The sequence below is a fragment of the Ranitomeya variabilis genome, chromosome 5 (assembly GCF_051348905.1).
Source record: "Ranitomeya variabilis isolate aRanVar5 chromosome 5, aRanVar5.hap1, whole genome shotgun sequence".
Lineage (NCBI taxonomy): Eukaryota > Metazoa > Chordata > Amphibia > Anura > Dendrobatidae > Ranitomeya > Ranitomeya variabilis.
Window position 1 is genome coordinate 381,637,916 of NC_135236.1, and position 24,689 is coordinate 381,662,604.

The 24,689-nt window shown below is 45.4% G+C and overlaps 1 protein-coding gene across 8 annotated transcripts in view; it reads left to right on the top strand.

The window, feature by feature from the left end:
- Nucleotides 1–24,689, top strand: part of ANKRD26 (ankyrin repeat domain containing 26) — a 154,984-nt gene that overhangs the window by 62,205 nt on the left and 68,090 nt on the right. For 2 of the 8 annotated variants that reach the window (XM_077264997.1, XM_077264998.1), the window contains exons 14-20: nt 5,131–5,177; nt 5,344–5,419; nt 5,499–5,543; nt 6,876–7,142; nt 7,830–7,879; nt 22,595–22,719; nt 23,282–23,410. In XM_077264997.1, the coding sequence (XP_077121112.1) occupies nt 5,131–5,177; nt 5,344–5,419; nt 5,499–5,543; nt 6,876–7,142; nt 7,830–7,879; nt 22,595–22,719; nt 23,282–23,410 (739 nt within the window). Of the gene's footprint in view, nt 1–4,540; nt 4,622–5,130; nt 5,178–5,343; nt 5,420–5,498; nt 5,544–6,875; nt 7,143–7,829; nt 7,880–21,304; nt 22,175–22,594; nt 22,720–23,281; nt 23,411–24,689 lie in introns of all 8 variants that reach the window. The other 6 variants (XM_077264990.1, XM_077264992.1, XM_077264993.1 and 3 more) reach the window with 6 other exon arrangements.

Below are 24,689 nucleotides of genomic sequence, written 5' to 3' on the forward strand. Positions count from 1 at the left end.
CTTCAAGGGCACTGATCTCCCCGCACCATTAACAGACGAGCACATGGAGTGTCGCCTCCACGTACCCTCTTCTGCAGCCAGGCCTAATGCCGGACAACTGGCCCTGTCCACCCGGGGGCTTGAACTCCGTGGATGTACAGAGGCCCCTCTCTTTGGCATCCGAGCAGCCCCCACTGTCTCACCACTGTTAAAGCGGATGGTACAAGGAGGCGGACGGTTCCTCTCCACCTCCCTAACAAAGGGATGGTGAATTAAGGTTTATCCCTCTATCCCTGCACCATCCACGCTGCAATACCTGACCTGCAGCAGAACAATACTCGGCTCATCCGCGGCAGCTCCATCCCGGGACGCGCACCGATGGTGAGTGGATCCTATCAGCGGTTGGCCCCTTGCTCACAGGCAGTCTCAGCTTCCCTGTGGCCCACCTCCCTGAGGTAACGCTCAGGCCGGCTGCAAAAATTTATTCCCCGGCTTTGGCCGATGTGTAGGCTGCACCCTGGAAGCGCACTATGGCGCCCTAAGGCGGCTCTGCCCGCTTTTCTGGCGCTTCTCGCCTGGCAGGGGAGCGCTCAGTTTTCTCGGCCACTACAGCGCCCCTCATTTCTACCGCTGGTATCGCTCCTGCTGGCTGCAGAAATTTAGGCCCTGGCTTGGGCCTATTCATGGAAGCCTCGAGGCTCTGCCCACATCCTGCCTGTGGCTCCGCCCCCCGAATTGGCTCCTCTTGCTCTCTGCGAGACTTTATCACCTCTGCAACTCCCGATGGTCATCTTGGTCCACCCGGCCGGCTCATCACAGGGGCGACGACTTTGCATTAAAGCGGCACAACAACTCTGCAACATAACTGGTCTTAAAGGCACATGATCAGTATTCAACAAAGAAAAATAAAGCCAACTCACCACCTTACAGGTGCACAGAACCTCCGTCCTGATGAGACGATGTGCAACATAAGAAAAAAAAAAGGTCTTTGTTCCAGCTCCTTGAGTAAAATCTTCAAATCTTCAACCAATCTCTGTACATTGATGAGGACTCCGGTGCTGCTCTAGACTACACAGTGTCCCTCATAAGGAGACTAAACTCCCTCGTAGAGCATTTGCCATGCAGCCTGGATAAGTGATTCATTGGAGCGAAGCCTCTACGTGAGATGCCATGCCTGGTCTGATTTTTAAGGGTGACTTGTCTTTTAAAGAGCACTGATCTCCCCACACCATCAACAGACGAGCACACGAAGTGTCGCCTCCATGTATCCTCTTCTGCATCCAGGCCTAACGCCAGACAACCTGTCCTGTCCACCCGTAGACCTGAACTCTGTGGATGTACAGATGCACCCTTTTTGGCTTCCGAGCATCCCCCTCTGCATCAAAACTATTTAGCAGATGATGCAAGAAGGCGGACGATCCCTCTCCACTTCCCTGTTAAGAGGATGGTGGATCGAGGGTTCCTCATTTTTAACTCTGCATCGTCAAAAGAGAGCGGCGATGGCAAGAGACGATGACCTGCTGGATGCAGCCGCGCATTCTGCCACTTGGCAGATTAACTGGGTAGAATCTCCTGTGGTATACCTACCAGTATCCCTGCCCGAAGCATCATCATTAAAAATACCACGGACTGTCAGATAGCAAATCTGGTTCGTTCGTCTTGCAGCTTTGGGTTCAGCGCTCTACCCTCCCTAGCCACCGCATGGATTGCTAGAGCAATGGTCTCCTGGCTGGAGACCTTAACTACTTCGATTCACACCAGTAACCTTTTCCTGAAGACAGTACAACTGGCCAATCAAATCTTTTCAGCGGGAGACTAACAAAGGATCGTATGTTTCCTACAGACCCATCCAGCAGTGGAAGGGTTGTCCAGGACAGTCTAGATCTAAGGGATCTTGGTTCCAAAAAGGGGAACGAAAAGTAAGACCGATTCTGGACCTCAATCTTCTAACAAACTTTGACAAGGTCCTCCCTTCTTCGGATGGAGTTCCTCCGCTCTGCCATTATTTCAACAGAAAAATGTGGAGTTTCTGGCATCCATCGACATTCGGGATGCTTACCCTCACATTCCTATTTTTCCCCTCTTCAAAAATTCCTTCGCTTTTCAAATCGTGAACAGCATTTTCAAGTCACCACCTTGTCCTTCGGCCTTGCTACCGCACCCAGAGTGTTCTCAAGGGTCATGGCCGCTGTCATGTTCCTCTTGCACCCTAGAGGCGTGGTCGTCGTGCTCTATTTGGTCGACTGTCTAGCCACTCTTCCAGGACTACGCTAAGTCGTCTATATCACTTGCGATACCCTCTCACCTGGGCTGGCAGCTAAACTTAGATAAGTTCTCCTCATTTCCAGCCCAGCATATATCCTTTTTGAGGATGATCCTGCACACTTCCAGAAGGATGGTAGTTCTCCCTCGAGACAAGGTCATGGCCCTTCAACAGGGAGCTCGTGCACTTGATCACATCCCCTCATTTCATTCGATTTGCTAGGAGGGTTCTGAGGAAAAATGGTGACGACAATGGAAGCAGTTTCCTTCGCCCTGCTCATTTTCAGCAAGTCAAACAGACTTTCCAACGGTTGTCTCTGAGCTCCTTCTTCTTCTTCCTTCTTCTTCATCCAGGGCCTTTCTCCCGGTTCATGGGTTATTAGTAACTACCAATGCCAGTCTTCTTCTCCCGATCATTGCTCTGGAGATCCAAACGGTAGTCCTACAGCAGGTCCACTGCCTTCTGGCGGGTCACCCCATCCAAATTCAATTGGATAATGCCACGGCTCTGCCATACGTCAATCATCTAGCAGGTACCCACGGTCAGGTTCCATGGCCGAGGTACCTCACATTCTCTGATGGGCCGAGATCTATCATTCGGTGATCTCGGCAGTACATATCCCAGGAGACTCTGGGCGGCAAACATATTCAGCCGTCAGGGTCCCGCCTCAAGTCTTCCATCAGATCTGCCTTCACTGGAGCTCTCCAGTGGTAATTCAGATGGCATCCAGACTGAACACCAATGTACTCGAGTTCGTGGTTTCGGCCCCGATATCCAAGAGCCATCGCACTGCATGCTCTGGCTCTTCCGTGGTACCAGTTTCCATAACTCCCCTTCCACTACTTCCGAAAGCCTTTCGGAAGCAGAAAGGGCCCTAGTGATCCTCGGAGATCCGCACTGACCACGTCAGTTTTTTTTGTTTGCGGAGCTAGTATCTTTCCGCCTTATTGCAACAAAACTGCAAGTAGGGACTTTCTCGCAGGGAGTTTTCACACATAGTTCTTCCCTATCACATACCGTTAGATCATTGGGACCTTAATGGTCCTGGGAGTCTTACAGTAGACTCCTTTTGATCCGGACAGACTTTACTATCAGGGAGGGTCGCCCTTTTTTCTCTGCGATATCCTCATCCTGACGAGTTTTTGGAGCTAGCTGCTCTGTTCTTTCAGACTTTTCCCTTTCTACCTTCAAGGCAAGGTTGTCCTCAGGCCATCCCCGTCCCTTGTTACCAAGGTGGTATTGTGTTACCACTGTTATGAGGACATCGTTCTTCCCTCATCTCTTTCGGCACCAGTCCACAAAATGGAATGAGTTCCCCATATTCTGGATGACAGGAGTGCTCTGAGTAGGTACGTCTTGAGAACAGCGTCCTTCCGAAGGTTGGACGCTTTATTTGGGCTTCCTGGTGGTAAGAGGAAAGCTTCCTGACTTTTACAGGAAGGGTTTAGCCGTTTCATCGGCCATGTTAGCCTGGTGGATTCGTTACACCATCCAGGAGTCCTTCCGTGTTAGATGTCAGCCTATATCTCTGTCTATCGAGGGTTCTAGGCACCAGGCGTCGGCAAAGCACGCCTGCAAGCTTGCGGATTCGTCCAGTCCGCATGCATTCTTGAAGCATTATAATTCCCACACTTCCACAGTGAGTCTGGGCAGGCGGATTCTGCAGGCCGCGGTGGTGCACTTGTAAGTAGCGGTTACACAGGGCCTGTTCTGATGTTGTTCCCACCCAAGGACTGCTTTGGGACGTCCCACGGTCTGTGTCCCCCAATGAGGCGAAGGAGAAATAGGGATTTTTGTGTACTCACCTTAAAATCCTTTTCTCCGAGCCATTAATTGGGGGACACAGCTCCCACTCTGCTATTAGCTTGTGCTTGTTTTTATAATCTGACATGCTATACTCTCATATATAATATGACATGCTATACGCTCATATGTTGTTATTGATCAACTGCTTTTGCACTGAACTGGTTAGCTGAGAGCCAGCAGGAGGGTGTATACTGCAGGGGAGGAGCTAACTTTCTTTGTATCACTTAGTGTCAGCCTCCTAGTGGCAGCAGCATACATCCATGGTCTGTGTCCCCCAATGAATGGCTCGGAGAAAAGGATTTTACGGTGAGTACACAAAAATCCCTATATCGGTTTTGTGGTTCGGTGCTTAAAGCAAGTCTGTAAATATAATGTGTTAGTTGTGAAACCAGAAGCATTAGTGTAATAATGTGTTATTTTGACGTTATCTATGGGAAGTTTGATTGGTACAGAGGGCGTTTTTTGAGCTGTAAATTCTCATTCCCTTACTAGATATGTATTATTGCCCTTCTTTTTCGAAACCACCAAGAAGCTGTAAGCTACAAGATGAGGGCTGGCACTTTAGGCACAGGGGTATGAAGACAAATCCATTATTTATTTTTTTGGCAATAACAGATTCTGGATCTCTGCGATACTAACTCTTAGGGCTTATTCACATGTTGTGTTTTGCAGCTTTTTTTCTTTGTGCTTTTGCGTTGGCAAAAACGCAGCATTTAAGGTACCAGAAACCATAAGAGTATGTGCGTCCGTTTTTTGAATTTGTATTTGCAGAAGATTTTTGACAATAAAAAGGCTGCATAAAATATATGCATTTTTGGGTGAAAAAAATGGCAAAAAAAAAAAGAATTGACATGCGGCAGATTTGACAACACACTTTAAAGGTTCAAATCTGCAGCAAAAATAAGCAGCATGTGCATGAGATTTCGGAAATGTCATTCACTTTGCTGGAACTTTGCGGCAGAAACACAACGTGTCAGCGAGTCCTAATTCTGCTTTTCTAGGGTTTCTCTCCTTGCCATTTTTGCACATTTTTTTTAATGTGATTAAATTAAGTAATGTCTCCTTTTTGCTGTCTTCTGCAGAGGCTTCTGATAACATTGCGGCTGTGAAACCACTGGAAACACAAAAGGTATGAAGTATCGATGACCGATAGGGATTGGTCTTATGATGTATTCCATCATAGGAATCTGTATGGCTTCCTGTATGTACAGTACATACTTAATCTTACTAATAGCTAATACTTAGCTATCTTTTTTTTTCACATCACTGTATATGACTTTTGTTTTTTCTTTCAGCAGGATCCGATTTTTCAAAGTAATGAAGGCTCCACTCCTAAATTTTTTCAGACACCTTCTGATCAAAATAAGCCAGGTAGTCAGAATCCATTTCACTGAGCTGCACTGCTGTATTCTAAATCTCCTGTATATTCAGTTCTGTTTGTCTTTTCTAGATCTCATGGCAGACTTGGGACTGGATGATGCAGACGATATTGAAGGTAATATATAGTCAATTTTTTTATGTTTATGAATAACTTTTAGCTACTTCCAACGGTGCTATAGAGTTCAAATCCTCTTTATCTAGAAATTGATCACAACTGTCATACACATATCTTTCTGTTTAGACTATTAGTAGTGATGAGCGAACGTGCTCGGATAAGGTGTTATCCAAGCATGCTCGTTCCTTAGTTCATTGTCTTCAGCGTGCTTGAAAAATATGTTTGAGTAACCACAGCCGCATGTCTTGCGGCTGTTCGACAGCCGTAACACATGCATGGGTTGCCTGTGTGTTAGACAGTCCATGCAAGTGTTACGGCTGTCGAACAGCTGCAATGCGGCCGTGGAGACTCAAACATATTTTTTGAGCACACCGAAGACAGTCGGTTAGCATACGAGCATGCTCGGATAACACCTTAACCAAGCACATTCACTCATTCATTACTAATTATTAGCTCACTAGATGGTGGCCTGATTCTAACGCATCGGGTATTCTAGAATATGTATAGTAGTATATAACACAGCCCACGCAGTATATAACACAGCCCACGCAGTATATAACACAGCCCACGCAGTATATAACACAGCCCACGCAGTATATAACACAGCCCACGCAGTATATAACACAGCCCACGCAGTATATAACACAGCCCACGCAGTATATAACACAGCCCACGTAGTATATAACACAGCCATGTAGTATATTGCCCAGCCATGTAGTATATAGCACAGCTCACGTAGTATAAAGCACAGAGACGTAGTATATAACACAGGCCACACAGTATATAACACAGCTCATGAAGTATATAACACAGCCCACGTAGTATCTAACACAGCCTACGTAGTATATAGCAATGTGGGCACCATATCCCTGTTAAAAAAAGAATAAAAAAAAAAAATAGTTATATATTCACCTTCCGGCGGCCCCCGGATCCAGCCCAGGCGTTTACCGATGCTCCTCGCGACTCTCCGGTCCCAAGAATGCATTGCGGCAATAACACGTGATGTAGCGGTCTCGCGAGACCGCTACGTCATCTCCGGTCGTTGCCGCAATGCATTCTTGGGACCGGAGCTTCGCGAGGAGCGGGAAAGGCGCCGGAAGGTGAGAATATAATAATTTTTTTTATTTTTAACATTTGATCTTTTTACTATTGATGCTATAGTACATATATAATATGTATATAAAACACTATTATTGGTTACTATATTATTAGGAGTCTTTTACCACCATCTACTTCTTCTTATATGGCATCCTGTATGAAAGATAAAAAAAATACAACGTATAAATCCCTTTCTCTTAACTTTTCTTATTTAGTATTTTTTACTTTCTTTAGATGCTTCAGACTGGGACTCGACCAGTCATTCATTTAAGTGTGCAACACATACCCAGACCGTGAATTCTACCCACCGTAAATCGCACAAAACCATATCTCCAGTGACCGATATTGATAAAGTGACATCAAAAGATCACGCTACTCCACCTCCAGCACTTCTGAGCTCAGTACCTGAAGACGGAAGTGAAGATCATATGCAAGCGAGACAGAGCACTTCAGAAAGCATTTCCAAAGACCTTTTAGAGCAGCCTCAGAAAAGCAAAACTGGTGAGAGTCATTTTTCCATGTTACAAAGGTCTGCTGGTTTCCTGGTTGTGCGGTATTTTTTGCTTTCTAAAAAAGTGATTCATTGCATTCTTTATGCAAACGGTGTCTATTTCCAGTCCTTTTTTTTTTTTTTAAGAATGTCAGAAAAAACTCTGCATGCAAGACTTTAAAAAAGATCCAAAACAAACCCTATTATAATCAATGGGGTCCTTCTGCTTCGGTTTACATACCTGATGCAATGTATCACTTATTCTGTTTGTGAGATGTAACCTACACGTGGGATGTCTAAACGGACATGTAAACAGGGGCTAAATGTATTGAAGCAAGAAGAACTGAACCAGCGTATGATTTGGTAATATGTATTAATTAGGAAATAATGATTGAGGCCAAGATTTTACTGTTGGGACATGTCTAGATTTGTAGACCTCCCAAGGACACATGGCTGTGGTTTCAGTCCGAGTGCGATCCCACGAAACAGCAGATCACACTCGGACCAATGTTATTCTATGGGGCAGTGCACATGATTTTTTTCATGTCGTAAAATTACAGAGCAGAGGTCTATAGGATCAAAATTGTACCCCGTGGGGTAGTTATATTTCTGAACATGTCCATCTAATTCTTGTGATAATTTCAGTAGGTCAATGATCAATAGACTTTAGGTTAAAAAATGTTTTGTTTCTTTGACAGGGTTATCAAATGCAAACCAATTGGCCAATGTCATGAATAAAAATACACCGGTAAGTTGTGCTTCTTTAATATCACAATTTATAAATATTTTTAGCTAAATAAACTGCAGTCATTCTTTATGGAAAGCACGGATGGAGAAAATTGTGCTTAAATTGTAACAAGATTGTAATAAATCTGGTGCATTTGGAATCGTTCAGCTGTTTTTATGTATTTTTTATACACTCGTTATCGAGCTGTGAACCTTGCCTTATGTACCTCTATCATATGACACAGCTGCTGTAAGAGGAGCACCTTCACACCTTACTATAAGCAAAGATTCCCTTTAAAACTGGCATGCAGACGAGACCAATTCAGTAAATAATTTATAAAAAACGATTATTGTGCATTCTACTGAACTATAATGATAATTTGGAAAGATCATTATCGAGCGGTTCAATGTACTATTGACTAGTACTTGGAGATTTGCCGATTTGTCCTATCCAGTATTGATAATATTCTATTCCTTATTAGTAAAAAAATGTAATTGGCATAAATTATTTTGTTAAATAAAACCTAATATGAGAAAAGTAAGTAGTAAAGTCATAAAGCCTTTTGTGTCACCACTCCTAGAGTTCCTGGGAAGCAAAAAAAAATTAATTGGAATAATAATAAAGACGAGCAAAGGATCTTCATAGATAAGTACTAGAATTGGTGCTAATCGGCTCAAGGGGCCCGGTCAACTGACCACGTCGTTAATCTTTGGCTGCTGGATGGGATCTCTAAGAACCGCCTCTTACCTGATCATCCACAGGTCTTGTTTCGATTAGCTGGTCTGTCACAATATCATGTGCGTCACGCTGCAATGATGACATCGCGCCAAACCAGCTAATCAAAAAACGGGTGCTGTCAGGTAAGGCCTCTTTCACACTTCAGTCTTTTGGCGTCAGTTTGAATCCGCCGTTTTCTTTAAATAGCGGATCCGCCATTTTTTTTGGCGGATCCGCTATTTTCCCATAGACTTGCATTAGCGACGGATTGTGGCAGATGGTCGTCCGTTCCATCCGCCATGTGACGGATCCGTCGACATTTGGCGGACGTCATCTAGACATTGACAGACATTGTAACTTTTTTGTCTCCGCCGAAATGGCGGTTCGCGGCGGATCCGTCGCGTCCGCCATTTCCTAGAATGGCCGCCCAATCTGCTTTTTCAATTGAGCATGCTCCAAAACGTAGATACTTTGCCCAGGCAACCCCAAAACTATATAAACAGGACAGGTGGGCTTCATTCCTGAATGTGCCATCAAGCAGAGAGAGAACACAGTGCCAGCCAGCAAGACAGACCCTGCCAGCAGCCAGCAAGACAGACCCTGCCAGCAAGACAGACCCTGCCAGCAGCCTGCCGTGGTCCCCAGGTGGAGTCCGCCACCGGGGACCACGTCGAAAGACCCGACCCCTCTGTATCTGTACCTTCCCTTTTTGTTTGATCCCTCGGCCCCATCCACCAGCGCTGGAGCAGCAGGGCAGACTTTGTCACATGAAGCTGCAGGTGATTTAGAGTTCCCTTTACCCCACCCCTCTGACACTGCCGCAACATCTAGACCACCTTCGGGGTCAGGACGGCAGCGCCAGAGAGGTCAGGAAAGGAGCTATGCGCCTGAGTTTTTGCATCTGAATGCAGCCTTCCAGAATGCTATCAAGCTTTTGGGTGACCAAACATCTGCTGGGTACAATATGGTAAACAAAAGCATACTTGAACTCAGCAGTCGTCTGGATAGGATGCATTCAGATGCAAACCTGTCACCAAGACACTGTTTTTTTCAGTCGGTCCTCAGGCACATGGAAAATCTAACTCCTGACCTGCAGATGCATGGGATGCAAGGCTGCCACACTGCTCTAGCGCAGGTGATGTCCCAAGCCCCTCCACCTACCCTTCATGTTTCAACACCTTTCCCCCCTCAAGCCGCCGTCTATCCTCCCGTCCATCCTCCTCCCGTCCATCCTCCTTCAACTCCTTCGCCATTCCTTCCTTCCCCCTCAGTATTTCCCAGTACCTACCCTCCCCTTTCCATTCTTCCCCTTTAACTTCACCGTTCCAAACCCACCAACACCTTCACCATACCTCCCACAGTCCACATCTGTACCTCAACTCCCTGCCCAACCTCATGTTTTCACCACCCATTCCACTTCTGATCCTCCCCGTGATGTCCTGTCCCCCACTATCGACTTGGTCAGCCCCTCCGCTACTCTCTCCACCCAAACTTATGAGAACCTGTAATAAACGTGTAAATAAATAAAACTTTTTTCTCTATCGCCTCTCATTGGTGGACACAGGAACCATGGGTGTATGCTGCTGCCACTAGGAGGTTGACACTATGCACAAAAAAAGTTAGCTCCTCCTCTGCAGTGTACACTCCACCGACTGGCATTATACTCTTCAGTTTTTAGCTTAGTGTCAGTAGGAGGTGGACACCGGTCTTTTATTAAACCCTTATCTACCTCAATGTGCGTCGTTTTCTTTTCAGGTTTCCTAAGGGATACAGTGTGAATAGTCACAACTGTAATCCCACAATGCGGACTATGAGTACAGCGTGTACTGCCACCCCGTCCTCATATAGATCCGACTGCAGGACCAAAGAACTCGTCACTGGGAAAGCCTAGCACACCAGCGTGCTCAGATGACCGGTCCTGCCTCCGTCCCCCACCCAGTCGCCCTCCAGAGCCTGTCGGTTGGAGGAGACGAGGACGTCCAGTCTAATACCCTCCACGGCTTGAGGTTAGTAATGAACGGCGTGGGATGTTTAGGTGAGTATCCCTTTCCCTTCCCACCTGCCCTTCTGTCTCATGGGGGGTCTCTGCGGATTCCCTGTTACAGGGTGCGCAATCCTCTTTCTTGTCAGGGAAATATGGGCTCCTGCGGCCGCATCTTTGCTCTGTGCGGGGCGGCGTCCTATGGCAGCCGCGCTGCTGTTCCTGCGCACTGCACTTTTCCTCTGGCGGACGCATTTTTTACCTGGCACCTGGGCGACAGTTCGTCCGGCGACCGCATTTTTACAGGCAGGCGCACTGCCTTGTCTGCGGCCGCATCTTTGCTCTGTGCCGGGCGGCGCCCTATGGCAGCCGCGCTGCTGTTCCTGCGCCCTGCACTTTTCCTCTGGCGGACGCATTTTTTACCTGGCACCTGGGTGACAGTTCGTCTGGCGACCGCATTTTTACAGGCAGGCGCACTGCCTTGTCTGCGGCCGTATCTTTGGTCCGTGCGGCGCGGCCCCCTACAGGCAGCTGTGCCGTTCTCCTCCGGCGGCCGTACCGTTTCCGGTCCCGCGGCCCTCTCCGGCGGCCAGCAGCTTCTAATTTAGGTCCCGGCTTCTCCCGGGGCCTACTTCTGGCCGCGGCTCCGCCCACTTCCTGCATTCTCGGGCGGGCTTTTCTCCAGCCCGACTGTCTCGGCGAGCTCCGCCCCCGACGCTATCTTGGTGCTCCTGGCCAGGCAATTAGCCCTGCCCACCACCCAAGAGCGTGAATCCTGGCATCTTCCACACTTGCGGTCGTCTCAGCCCCACAGCCGGTCCCGGACAGGAGAGTTCCAGAGGTGTGCTCCGTCTGCCTGCACCCCTGCTTTGAGGATCATTCTGAAGCGCATCTTCAAAACCGTGCAGCCTTCCATCCGAAAATCGCATCGCCTGCCGTGAGTAGCTCTGCTCTGCAGACACTCTCCTCTGCCCTTCTGTCCCCTAACCTTCTGGCTTTTCTCAGGGGTTCGTTCGCCATGTCTACTTCCAAGAGAGGTCGCTCTCGTCCTCCTACTTCTGCCTCTACTTCCTCTGTCTTAGTCAAACACTTTGCGTGTTCGACTTGTAACTGCAAACTTCCGTCAGGTCAGTCCTCTCCCCTCTGCCAGACCTGCATCAACCCCATTATACCCACTGCCCAGGACCCACCTGCTGTTCCGCCCGAGAGCGAAGCCTCTACCCCAGCCTGGGCTTCCTCTCTGTCACAATCCATAGCGGATCTAACACGGGTGTCTCAAACTCTTGTGTCCGTGCTTGATAGGTTGCCCCTGCAGACCCCCGCAGTAGCCAGCGGGTCGCAGGAGGCCCCGTCCGAGCCTTCCGTTATAGGCCGCAAAAGGTCCAGACAGGAATTCCGGTCTGAGTCCTCTTCTCGTTGCATCTCGCCCCACGGTCCTTCTCTGCGATTGGCTTCCCCAGGGTCCTCCTCCCCTGAGTCAGGCGAGGCGTTCTCTGATGCGCCTTCAGAGGATATTTCGGAGCTGGATTCGAACCAAATCTCCAACATGAGGGATATGGTTCAGAACCTCATTGGAGCGATAAATCAGACCTGTGGCATCAAAGATTCCTCTACGGAACTCGCAGACCAGGTGGTTTCGTTTAGACGGTCTAAACCACCTTCCAAGTTTTTCACCCCTCACCCTGAATTTGAGGAGATCATGACAAGAGAAAAAGAGAATCCGACCAGACGCTTTGGCGTTTTATATCCTTTTTCTCCGCAGCTCACCGCTAATTGGACAGCTTCTCCCTCGGGGGATCTTCCAGTTTCCAGGCTGTCAACCAACACGGTCCTCCCGCTATCCGGCGGGGCATCTCTGAAAGACTCTAGTTATAGAGTCCTTTGCGAAGTCTGCCTTCGAGGCGGCTGCCTCCTCTCTATGCCCGGCCTTTGCTTCCACTTGGGTTTCTAAATCCATATCCAAATGGGCCAAACAACTCCGTCAGGGCATCTTGGACGGGGCTCCACCCGGACAGCTGGTGGAGCTTGCCAACCAGATTTCTCATGCGGGCGAATTCCTGGTCTCCGCTTCCCTAGATGCCGCGTCTTGTGCGGCCCAGGCGTCCAGCAACACTGTTGCCATCCATTGGACCGTTTGGCTCAAGGCCTGGCAGGCGGACTTCTCTTCTCAAAAGTCCCTTACCAGCCTGCCTTTTCAGGGTTCACGTCTCTTTGGTTCCAAGCTGGACCAAATCATTAAGGACGCCACCGGGGGGCACAAGTTCTCTTCTTCCCCAGGCAATTTCGGTCTTTTCGGCCTTTTTGTCGCTTCGCGGTGTCAAACTCTTTTTCCCAGCAGCAACAGAGGCCACAAGCACGTCAAGAGAAGAAGGCAGTATCCTTTAGACCCACTCCTTCCTGGCATTTTCGCTACTCCCAGGGTAGATCCTCCAGGTCCAGGGCTGTAAGATCCACCTCGGCATGACTCTCAGCAAGACCCCAGCCCACCTCCCAAACTGGGCGACCGTCTCCTCTTCTTCAGGGACGTCTGGATCTCCTCAGTAGAGGACGCATGGGTCAGGGAAGTTGTATCCTCGGGATACAAGATACGAGTTTGTTTCATGACCCCGGGATTTTTTTCTTCGAAACCCAACCTCCAATAGACCCCGCTCTAGTTCCGGGTTTCTTCGCAGCCATCGCTTCTCACCTCCAAAGCCGGGGTAATCGTTCCCGTCCCAGAAAAAGAACGGTTCACAGGGTTCTATTCGAATCTTTTTGTGGTACCGAAAAAAGACGGCAAGGTTCGTCCCATTCTCGACCTCAAATTGCTGAACAAGAGAGTTCGTCTGAAGCACTTCAGGATGGAATCCCTTCGTTCAGTAATTGCTTCTATGGAGGCTCAGGAATTTCTGTGTTCCATAGATATTCAGGACGCCTACCACCATGTCCCGATATTCCCGGGACATAACCGTTTCTTGCGGTGCTCCAGGAACATTTTCAGTTCATCGCCCTGCCGTTCGGTCTTGCAACCACCCCAAGAGTTTTCACGAAGATCATGGCGGCGCTGATGGCCATCTTGAGGATCAGAGGCCTAGTTCTGTTTCCATACCTCGACGACATCCTCATCAAGGCTCCGTCCTTTTCTCAGGCTCACGAAAGTCTGTCCATCGTTCTCGACACCATAGCCCATTTCGGGTGGCTGGTCAACCGGAAGAAGTCCTGCCTTATTCCTTCTCAGCGCATGATCTTTCTGGGCATGCTCTTCGACACTCGTCAGACCAAAGTCTTCCTTCCCGAAGACAAGAGATCCATCCTTCGTCGGGACATACGCCTGCTCCAGGGTCCTAGGCCTCCCTCCCTGCAATCGGCCATGAAGGTTCTGGGGAGGATGGTAGCATCATTAGAAGCGATTCCCTTCGCCCAATTCCATTCGCGACCCCTTCAGCAAGCCATTCTGTCTCAGTGGGACAGGTCTGTCTTCTCCCTGGATCGTCCGATCCGACTCTCTCCCCGGGTCAAACGGTCCCCCAACTGGTGGCTGACGTCACCTCTCATCTCCCAGGGCAGGTCCTTCCTTCCAGTTCACTGGCAGGTGGTGACGACGGACGCCTCCTGGGCGGTACACCACAGGGCTTCTGCCCTACAGCTATGCAAAGCGGCAACCTGGTCTTCCATCCACACGTTCGCCAAATTTTACAAGGTCCATACCTACGCTTCGGCGGACGCCAGCCTAGGCAGAAGGATCTTACAGGCGGCAGTGGTGAGTCCTCTGACCTGATGGAAGTTTGTTTTTCCCACCCCAGGGACTGCTTTGGGACGTCCCATGGTTCCTGTGTCCCCCAATGGGAGGCAATAGAGAAAACAGGATTTTTGGTTGCTTACCGTAAAATCTGTTTCTCGGAGCCTCCATTGGGGGGGACAGCTCCCTCCTGTGTTAGTTTTCGCTGTTTTGTGTTCTATGACTGTTCTCATGTTTACAGTTCTCATGTTTGTGGTTGTTTTTCAACCTTACTGTTTTTCTCCTACTGCTTTCTCACTAACTGAAGAGTATAATGCCAGTCGGTGGGGTGTACACTGCAGAGGAGGAGCTAGCTTTTTTGTGTGCATAGTGTCAGCCTCCTAGTGGCAGCAGCATACACCCATGGTTCCTGTGTCCCCCAATGGAGGCTCCGAGAAACAGATTTTACGGTAAGCAACCAAAACTCCTGTTTTTGGTTTAAAAACAATTTTATTGTCTTTCCTTTTTTTTTTTTTTTTTTTTTTTTTTTTTTTTAACCCCTTCACCCCCAAGGGTGGTTTGCACGTTAATGACCGGGCCAATTTTTACAATTCTGACCACTGTCCCTTTATGAGGTTATAACTCTGGAACGCTTCAACGGATCTTGGCGATTCTGACATTGTTTTCTCGTGACATATTGTACTTCATGATAGTGGTAAAATTTCTTCGATATAACTTGCGTTTATTTGTGAAAAAAACGAATATTTGGCGAAAATTTTGAAAATTTCGCAATTTTCCAACTTTGAATTTTTATGCCCTTAAATCACAGACATATGTCATGCAAAATACTTAATAAGTAACATTTCCCACATGTCTACTTTACATCAGCACAATTTTGGAACCAAAATTTTTTTGGGTGACGGAGTTATAAGGGTTAAAAGTTGACCAGCAATTTCTCATTTTTACAACACCATTTTTTTTTAGGGACCACATCTCATTTGAAGTCATTTTGAGGGGTCTATATGATAGAAAATACCCAAGTGTGACACCATTCTAAAAACTGCACCCCTCAAGGTACTCAAAACCACTTTCAAGAAGTTTATTAACCCTTCAGGTGTTTCACAGGAATTTTTGGAATGTTTAAATAAAATTAAACATTTAACTTTTTTTCACTCAAAATTTGTTTCAGCTCCAATTTGTTTTATTTTACCAAGGGTAACAGGAGAAAATAGACCCCAAAATTTGTTGTACAATTCGTCCTGAGTACGCTGATACCCCATATGTGGGTGTAAACCATTGTTTGGGCGCAGGGCAGAGCTCGGAAGGAAAGGAGCGCCATTTGACTTTTCAATGCAAAATTGACTGGAATTGAGATGGGACGCCATGTTGCATTTGGAGAGCCCCTGATGTGCGTAAACATTGAAACCCCCCACAAGTGACACCATTTTGGAAAGTAGACCCCCTAAGGATCTTATCTAGATGTGTGTTGAGCACTTTGACCCAACAAGTGCTTCACAGAAGTTTATAATGCAGAGCCGTAAAAATAAAAATCATATTTTTTCACAAAAATGATCTTTTCGCCCCCATTTTTTTATTTCCCCAAGGGTAAGAGAAGAAATTAGACCACAAAAGTTGTTGTGCAATTTGTCCTGAGTACGACGATACCCCATATGTGGGGATAAACCACTGTTTGGGCACATAGCAGAGCTCGGAAGGGAAGGAGCGCTATTTTACTTTTCAATGCAAAATTGACTGGAATTAAGATGGGATGCCATGTTGCGTTTGGAGAGCCCCTGATGTGCCTAAACATTAAAAAACCCCACAAGTGACACCATTTTGGAAAGTAGACCCCTTAAGGAACTTATCTAGATGTGTGTTGAGCACTTTGACCCAACAAGTGCTTCACAGAAGTTTATAATGCAGAGCCGTAAAAATAAAAATCATATTTTTTCACAAAAATGATCTTTTCGCCCCCATTTTTTTATTTCCCCAAGGGTAAGAGAAGAAATTAGACCACAAAAGTTGTTGAGCAATTTGTCCTGAGTACGACGATACCCCATATGTGGGGGTAAACCACTGTTTGGGCGCATAGCAGAGCTCGGAAGGGAAGGAGCGCTATTTTACTTTTCAATGCAAAATTGACTGGAATTAAGATGGGATGCCATGTTGCGTTTGGAGAGCCCCTGATGTGCCTAAACATTAAAAACCCCCACAAGTGACACCATTTTGGAAAGTAGACCCCCTAAGGAACTTATCTAGATGTGTTTTGATAGCTTTGAACCCCCAAGTGTTTCACTACAGTTTATAACGCAGAGCCGTGAAAATAAAAATTCCTTTTTTTTTTTCACAAAAATGATTTTTAGCCCCCAGTTTTGTATTTTCACAAGGGTATCAGGATAAATTGGACCCCAAACTTTGTTGTTCAATTTGTCCTGAGTACGCTGATACCCCATATGTGGGGGGAACCACTGTTTGGGCGCATGACAGAGCTCGGAAGGGAAGGAGCGTCATTTGGAATGCAGACTTAAATGGATTGGTCTGCAGGCGTCATGTTGCATTTGCAGAGCCCCTGATGTACCCAAACAGTACAAACCCCCCACAAGTGACCCCATATCGGAAACTAGACCCCCCAAGGAACTTATCTAGATGTGTTGTGAGAACTTTGAACCCCCAAGTGTTTCACTACAGTTTACAACGCAGAGCCGTGAAAATACAAAATCTTTTTTTTCCCACAAAACTTATTTTTTGGCCCCCAGTTTTGTATTTTCCCAAGGGTAGCAGGAGAAATTGGACCCCAAAAGATGATGTCCAATTTGTCCTGAGTACGCTGATACCCCATATGTTGGGGTAAACCCCTGTTTGGGCACACGGGAGAGCTCTGAAGGGAAGGAGCACTGTTTTCCTTTTTCAACGCAGAATTGGCTGGAATTCAGATCGGATGCCATGTCCCGTTTGGAGAGCCCCTGATGTGCCTAAACAGTGGAAACCCCCCAATTATAACTGAAACCCTAATCCAAACACATCCCTAACCCTAATCCCAACGGTAACCCTAACCACTCCTCTAACCCAGACACACCCAACCCTATTCCCAACCGTAAATGTAATCCTAACCCTATCTTTAGCCCCAACCCTAACTGTAGCTCCAACCCTAGCCCCAACCCTAACCCTAACCCTAGCCCTAACCCTAGCAATAACCCTAGCCCTATCACTAGCCCTAACACTAGCCGTAACACTAGCCCTAACCCTAGCCCTAACCCTAGCCCTAACCCTATCCCCAACCCTAGCCCTAACCCTAGCCCCAACCCTAGCCCTAACCCTAGTCCTAACCCTTGCCCTAACCCTAACCCTAGCCCTAACTCTAGTCCTAACTCTAGCCCTAACCCTAGCCCCAACCCTAGCCCTAACCCTAGCCCTAACCCTTGCCCTAACCCTAACCCTAGCCCTAACTCTAGTCCTAACTCTAGCCCTAACCCTAACCCTAATGGGAAAATGGAAATAAATACATTTTTTAATTTTTTTATTTTTCCCTAACTAAGGGGGTGATGAAGGGGGGTTTGATTTACTTTTATAGTGGGTTATTTAGCAGATTTTTATGATTGGCAGCTGTCACACACTGAAAGACGCTTTTCATTGCAAAAAATATTTTTTGCGTTACCACATTTTGAGAGCTGTAATTTTTCCATATTTGAGTCCACAGAGTTATGTGAGATCTTGTTTTTTTGCGGGACGCGTTGACGTTTTTATTGGTAACATTTTCGGACACGTGACATTTTTTGATCGCTTTTTATTCCGATTTTTGTGAGGCAGAGTGATCAAAAACCAGCTATTCATGAATTTATTTTGGGGGAGGCGTTTATACCGTTCCGCGTTTGGTAAAATTGATAAAGCAGTTTTATTCGTCGGGTCAGTACGATTACAGCGATATCTCATTTATATCATTTTTTTATGTTTTGGCGCTTTTATACGATAAAAACTATTTTATAGAAAAAAATAATTATTTTGGTATCGCTTTATTCTCAGGACTATAACTTTTTTATTTTTTTGCTGATGATGCTGTATTGCGGCTCTTTTTTTGCGGGACAAGATGACGTTTTCAGTGGTACCATGGTTATTTATATCAGTCTTTTTGATCGCGTGTTATTCCACTTTTTGTTCGGCAGTATGGTAATAAAGCGTTGTTTTTTGCCTCGTTTTTTTTTTCTTACGGTGTTTACTGAAGGGGTTAACTAGTGGGGCAGTTTTATAGGTTGGGTCGTTACGGACGCGGCGATACTAAATATGTGTACTTTTATTGTTTTTTTTATTTTATTTAGCTAAAGAAATGTATTTATGGGAATAATTTTTTTTTTTTTTTCTTTATTTAGGATATTTTTTTTATTTTTTTTTTACACACATGTGGGGAATTTTTTTTTAACTTTTTTACTTTGTCCCAGGGGGGGACATCACAGATCATTGATCTGGCAGTGTGCACAGCACTCTGCCAGATCTGTGATCTGCTGTGCAGGGCTGCAGGCTTACCAAGTGTCTGCTCTGAGCAGACACTCGGTAAGCCACCTCCCTCCCTGCAGGACCCGGATGCCGCGGCCATCTTGGATCCGAGACCTGCGGCGAGGAGGGAGGTAGGAGACCCTCAGAGCAACGCGATCACATCGCGTTGCTCCGGGGGTCTCAGGGAAGCCCGCAGGGAGCCCCCTCCCTGCGCGATGCTTCCCTATACCGCCGGTACACCGCGATCATGTTTGATCGCGGTGTGCCGGGGGCGGTCCGTGACCGCTCCTGGCACATAGTGCCGGATGTCAGCTGCGATATGCAGCTGACACCCGGCCGCGATCGGCCGCGCTCCCCCCGTGAGCGCGGCCGATCGGCTATGACGTACTATCCCGTCGAGGGTCAGATAGGCCCAGGTCACCTCGACGGGATAGTACGTCAAAGGTCACAGAGGGGTTAAACTGTATAACAACCACCAAGCTTATGGTAAAAGTAATAGTAGAAAATGTGTAAAGGGGTACCGGTACAAAACATACAATACTGCAAGGTAAAAGTCCAAAGGTTTTGTTACAAAACAAAAAACATGGTAGATTTACAAGTGTGAAAAAAATCACACATTTTACACCATTTCGTACTGCCAGTCAACTGATCCTTGAGGAGACATGAAGTAGTCTGCAAAATTGTCCCGCATTCTGGAGACTGCCACTGGACTGCGAAAACTTGTGTTGTGGTAATCCCGCAAGGTGGTTTCTGACATATTTTCCTCCATGGCAACATGTTCTTTGGATAATACAAAATTGTGAAGTACCACACAAGCCTTCACCCACATCATCAACAGTCTCAGGCTGCAGTTTAATTGCAGTTAGCAGGACTCTCCATTTAGCAAAGGCACATTCCACAACTCTTCGTTCTCTGGTTAACCGATAATTAAAAATTTTCTTCCTCTGGGTCAGTCCACTACTTCCATAGGGTTTTATCAAGTGTGGTGAAAGCTGGAAGGCTTCATCTCCCATGCACACAAATGGCAATGGTGGACCGGTGGTTCCAGGGAGTGGTCTAGGCGGTGGAAAGTGAAATGTCTCTCCATACAAACGACATCCCATTGGTGAAGTTTTAAAAATCTGGAAGTCATTTGCGCGTCCATACGCACCGATATCCACAGCGATAAATTTGCACTGTGCGTCGGCTATGGCCATCAATACAATTGAAAATTACTTTTTGTAATTGTAAAATTCAGATCCAGAGCCATAAGGTTTGACAATCCTTATATGCTTGCCATCGACTGCTCCCACACAATTTGGGAACTGGCATATTTCTTCAAAATTGTGGGCAATCTCCAGCCACCTCTCCTGTGATGGCTCTGGAATGTATTCCGCCTGTAAGCAATCCCACAATGCCCGGCAGGTCTCTCTGATGATCCCTGAGTTTGTGAATATCCCAAGCCTGTACTGGAAATGTAGGAATGAAAACGATTCTGCAAGGAATCTGTTAACAAAAGGAAAAGACAATAATTAATAAAAACTTCAAAAAACAACATTACAGTTATAAGTCTGATGAATTAGAATCATTAAAAAAAGAATAACTTACCGAATAGTCACCATCAGACGCTCTGCTGGTGATATGGAGAAGCGCGACTGGGTGTCTTGTCTCCGTATTGATTCTCCAACATGGCCCAACAAAATTTCAAAATTTTCCGCTTTCATGCGCTCATAGCTGAAGAATTTTTGAGGATTTTCCCTCAATTCAATATACAGTGTGGAATAAATGCCACGGGTCATGCGTTGGGCTGTGATAGGATGGATCCACAGCCTTCTCTTCCGCCGCTGCCGCAGGATGCGCAGTCTTTCTTCCTCCTTGTCCCGAACGATGACTGCCAACCGATTAGCCTCAAAAGTGAAATCTGCACATATCTTCACAATATTCGCCAGCACCCCTTCCATCTTTGCTACTTTCTCTACAACCTTTCAAAGATGTGGTGTAAATACACTGTATATAGTTTCCCAGTAGTTTCCAGTAGCCAGTCACATTTACAAGAACTTTGAATTAGCCAACCACATTGAGATCCTCTGTTTTTAAAAACGGATCCGTCAAAAAACGGTTCCAACGGTTGTAAAAAATGGTCGCAACGGTTCTAACGGATTCTTTTTTTTTTACGCATCTGTGTAACGGATCCCTCAAAAAAACGGATCCGTTAGAACCGTTTTCTCAACAATTTCCGTCAATCCGTTACGATGTCGGAGCAGACTGACTCCAAACAACTAAAGTGTGAAAGAAGCCTAAGAGCTGGTTCTCAGGGCTCCATTCCAGTGGCCAAAGTTTACTGATGTGTCCAATGGACAAGGTCCTACAAATCTCTGGAGTATGCATTCCTATAAAAAGCCTATCCCGTTGATTTGCATATGTAATTATATTAGTACTATTATACTTTTTTAATTTTTTTTCATCGTTATTTTGATGTTAAGTCACTTTTTGTTGACTGTGTTAGTGTTTTGCCTAAATCTAGTGTTTTGTAGCTTTTGCATTACCTGCTTAAATCTGTTTTGTATTTCTATGTAAAATGGAGACTGAGCAAATGGTAATGAAGTTGAACCTGAGAAAAGCTGATATTGTAAATGATACTAATGAAGTGATCTCACAACAGCCGCCAAGTCGACCATTAGCAAACATTCTCGACAATAAGGACTCTTCCTCTGAATCTGATCTGCCCTGGGAGGAAAAATATGAAAAACTGTGGGTTGACAAAGAGAAAAAGGATGTTAAATCTCATTTTAAGGACATTACTGCCGAGCTGAAGGAAAAATTTGGGGAAATGTGTAATAAGAAAAAGAGTTCTGCAAAGATGACTAAAAGCCAAGAGCGCGGCTTGTATAGACTGGATAATGGCGGCAATGATAAGGCGGAGGAAAAGCTTGCATCATCCTCTGAAAAACTTCCATTAGCTGCTGATCTTAAAAACCCAAACTGCATAGTAACTTCTTCATTGGCTGTGAACCGGGAGTGTAAAGTATCAGAAACCAATTATTCCGTCAAGCATCAGGGCAAAGCTCAGGACCATGACTCTGTTCAGAAGGTGCCTGGTCCTTTAGTAGTAAAAGACTATCACTCATCCAGTGATCCCATTCCTCTGACACAGAGGCATTTGGGAAATAACTTGTCATTGGTGTCAAAAAAAATAATGAACAATATTTCAAATCCAAGAGCTGAAATATCAGGTAATAAGCATGCTGAAAGAAATGTGCGGAAGTATGATGGCGCACCACACCACTTTACAAGCGAAAGCCAGCATCAGAATAGTAATGTGGAAGGTGAAGATCCTAGCAGGAATCTAGACACACAACTGGATCAAGAGATGAGAAGATTTAAGAACGAGGTAGGAATGCTACAAATGGTATTCCTGAATTTGACCAGAGAGCGAGAACAACTCCAGAAAGAGGTAGAGGTTTGCAGTCTTCAGACCCTATGTCTCTGCTTCTCTCTGAACAATAAATGGACTTTAATGTTTCCTTCTCTTGTCCTGTAGAAGAAGGTTTCATTGGAGGCTACAATGTGAACTTTGGGTGCCATCTTCCCTTCAATGTATCTGTCATTCTAGATAATCGGATTTTCATTGCACTGTCCTTTTGCTGTGGTGTGTGCTTCGATTACTCTTCCATCTCCAGTGTGTGCTCCTCATGATCCATATTTGTTTTCGCCTTTCATTAATCGGCTTCTGTTGTGTGATCATTTTCATTAATCTCATGAATATTAAATCCATTGTTGTGCGGTTTGCTGTGCGTTCCTCACTTCTATTCACCCTTTTCTGCATGCATGTGGAAGTCCGTAGAGTTAACTGTTCGCTCTTACTTTTGTGTAGGTTGTGCAAGAACAGGCGGCTAATCTAAGTTCAGACGTGGAGTCGGAGAAGATTAAAAGTGGCAACAAATCTGGTTTACTAGTTGAAACGATTATTCAAAACTCTAAAGCCGGCTCACAAAAGGGGTAAGTAAAGTGATATTACACCATGTTACTATTAGTGGAGCGAATGGAAGCAAACAGTTGCCACTGATTACAAGATGTCTTGGCTTTTTAACTAAATTGATACTACAGCCCACGTTTAATAATCGGTTTATGCTAGTTTTAGGTATGAAAAATCCCTGTTTTCATGTAAATGTTGTTTTTTTTTTTTTTGTGTGCAAAAACTACATTTAAAAAGGTAGAAAAAGATAACTCTCCCACCATATTTTAGACAGGCGTGTGCCTTTTTTTTATAAATTTGGTGCAAGTCACTAACTTTCCACAAATTCTCCAGGACATGAAATAGGTTATATTGGTTTCATCTGTTTATGGGTTGTTGGATTTTTTTTTTAGGTTATTACTGTTTTTGTAAGACTGTCTGATGAAACCCCAAATATGTGAGCCTATTTATTTTTTATTTATTTTTCTTAAATCACAGTGTTATTGAAATAACTTGTTAATTGCTTGTTTTTTTTCTGTTTTCTTTAGCAACTTGTCTGATTTGTTCTGTAATCAGTTTACTGAGCATCTCATTTATTTCTTTAAGGAATAAGGAAGTGGAAAAGTCTGCGTCCAGCCAAACCTCTCCTAAAAAAGAAAAGCGTGTAGTGAATGGCAGCATGGTTGATGGTTTTGATGACAGTAGTCTAAGTGAAATTTCTCAGGAGGATGGGAGGTATGAAATAAGATGACATCTATATCTGCTGTCTTCATCATTAATGTTGATACTTAAGATCATTTATTCCTTTAGAAAAGCAACCTGGCCTGACTGTATATTTCTCATAGGTTTCCAAGAATCGTCACTTCCAACTTTTAGGAAGTTTGTGCCGATATTGGATGTAACATAGGATTCTTAGTTTTTGTTGTGTAATATATTGTATCAAAAAGAGCCCATATCATCTTATTTATTTTCCTTAAAGGGTTTATTAGGACTATATTAGTTTTTAGGTCCAAAGTAAAAAAAAAAATAGGTGCTAACTACCTTATTCTTCTACCCGGCACAGAGCCGTCATCCTGTTCTGGACTGCTTTGTTGACAGAGCTTGACTACCAACGTCATGGTAATTTACAGCCGTCTCCCCGAAGTTAGGCAGCAGGGATATGTCTTTCAATCAGCATGATGTCGGCAGTTACGCCCCATCAACAGAGCAGAGCGGAAGAGACCTGTTCCATTGATGTGACATCAGCGGTAGCAGCTGGATCGCTGGAAGGAGCGGCCTGTGGCCAGGCAGTTCGGCAGTAACTTACCAGCCTGTTCATTTTTCTGCCCGTAGTAAAAAAAAAAAAAAAAAAGTACTAGATAACCCTGTTAAGGATTCCTCTATTTGATGTTTAAAATGGTTTGTCTATTTTTGAGGCCAATTTTTATTTTTTAGTTGAATGCATGCATTTTTGGATTAAATTAATTTTTGTAAATGGATTTCGTTAAAAATTTTGTACCATTAGCCTCTATTTTCAACTGCACATTGCAAGCTGCAGAATGAGTTAACTGAGAATCTAACAGTGAGCTTATTCTTACAGTCCAATTGTAGAGTTCCTAACAATTTTATTGTCCTTTTTTTCTGAGCTCCTCTCAGCTGATTGATGATCACAACAGACCATATTAAAGTTGAATGTGCAGGGAATCAAAGCGTCTGTGAAATGAAAATCATGCTACATTTTTTTTTTTAAATCAGATATTTTTTATTAAAGTTTTCAGAACATAACAGAATTTTTTCCAAAATACCCCACAGTCTTTTCCCATTCCCAACAACTCCCCCCCCCCCCCCCAACCCTGGTCCAATGATAAAATATATCACAAGAAAAATACAGACATAGATAAGGCACATATCCCAAGGCACCAGTCATGGAGTACAACTAAATCACTTTCAGGGTGATATAAACATGGTATCACGAGAATAAACTTACAGACGGTAAGCCTGGAACATTCAACCATCCTGCCCAAATTTTCTCAAA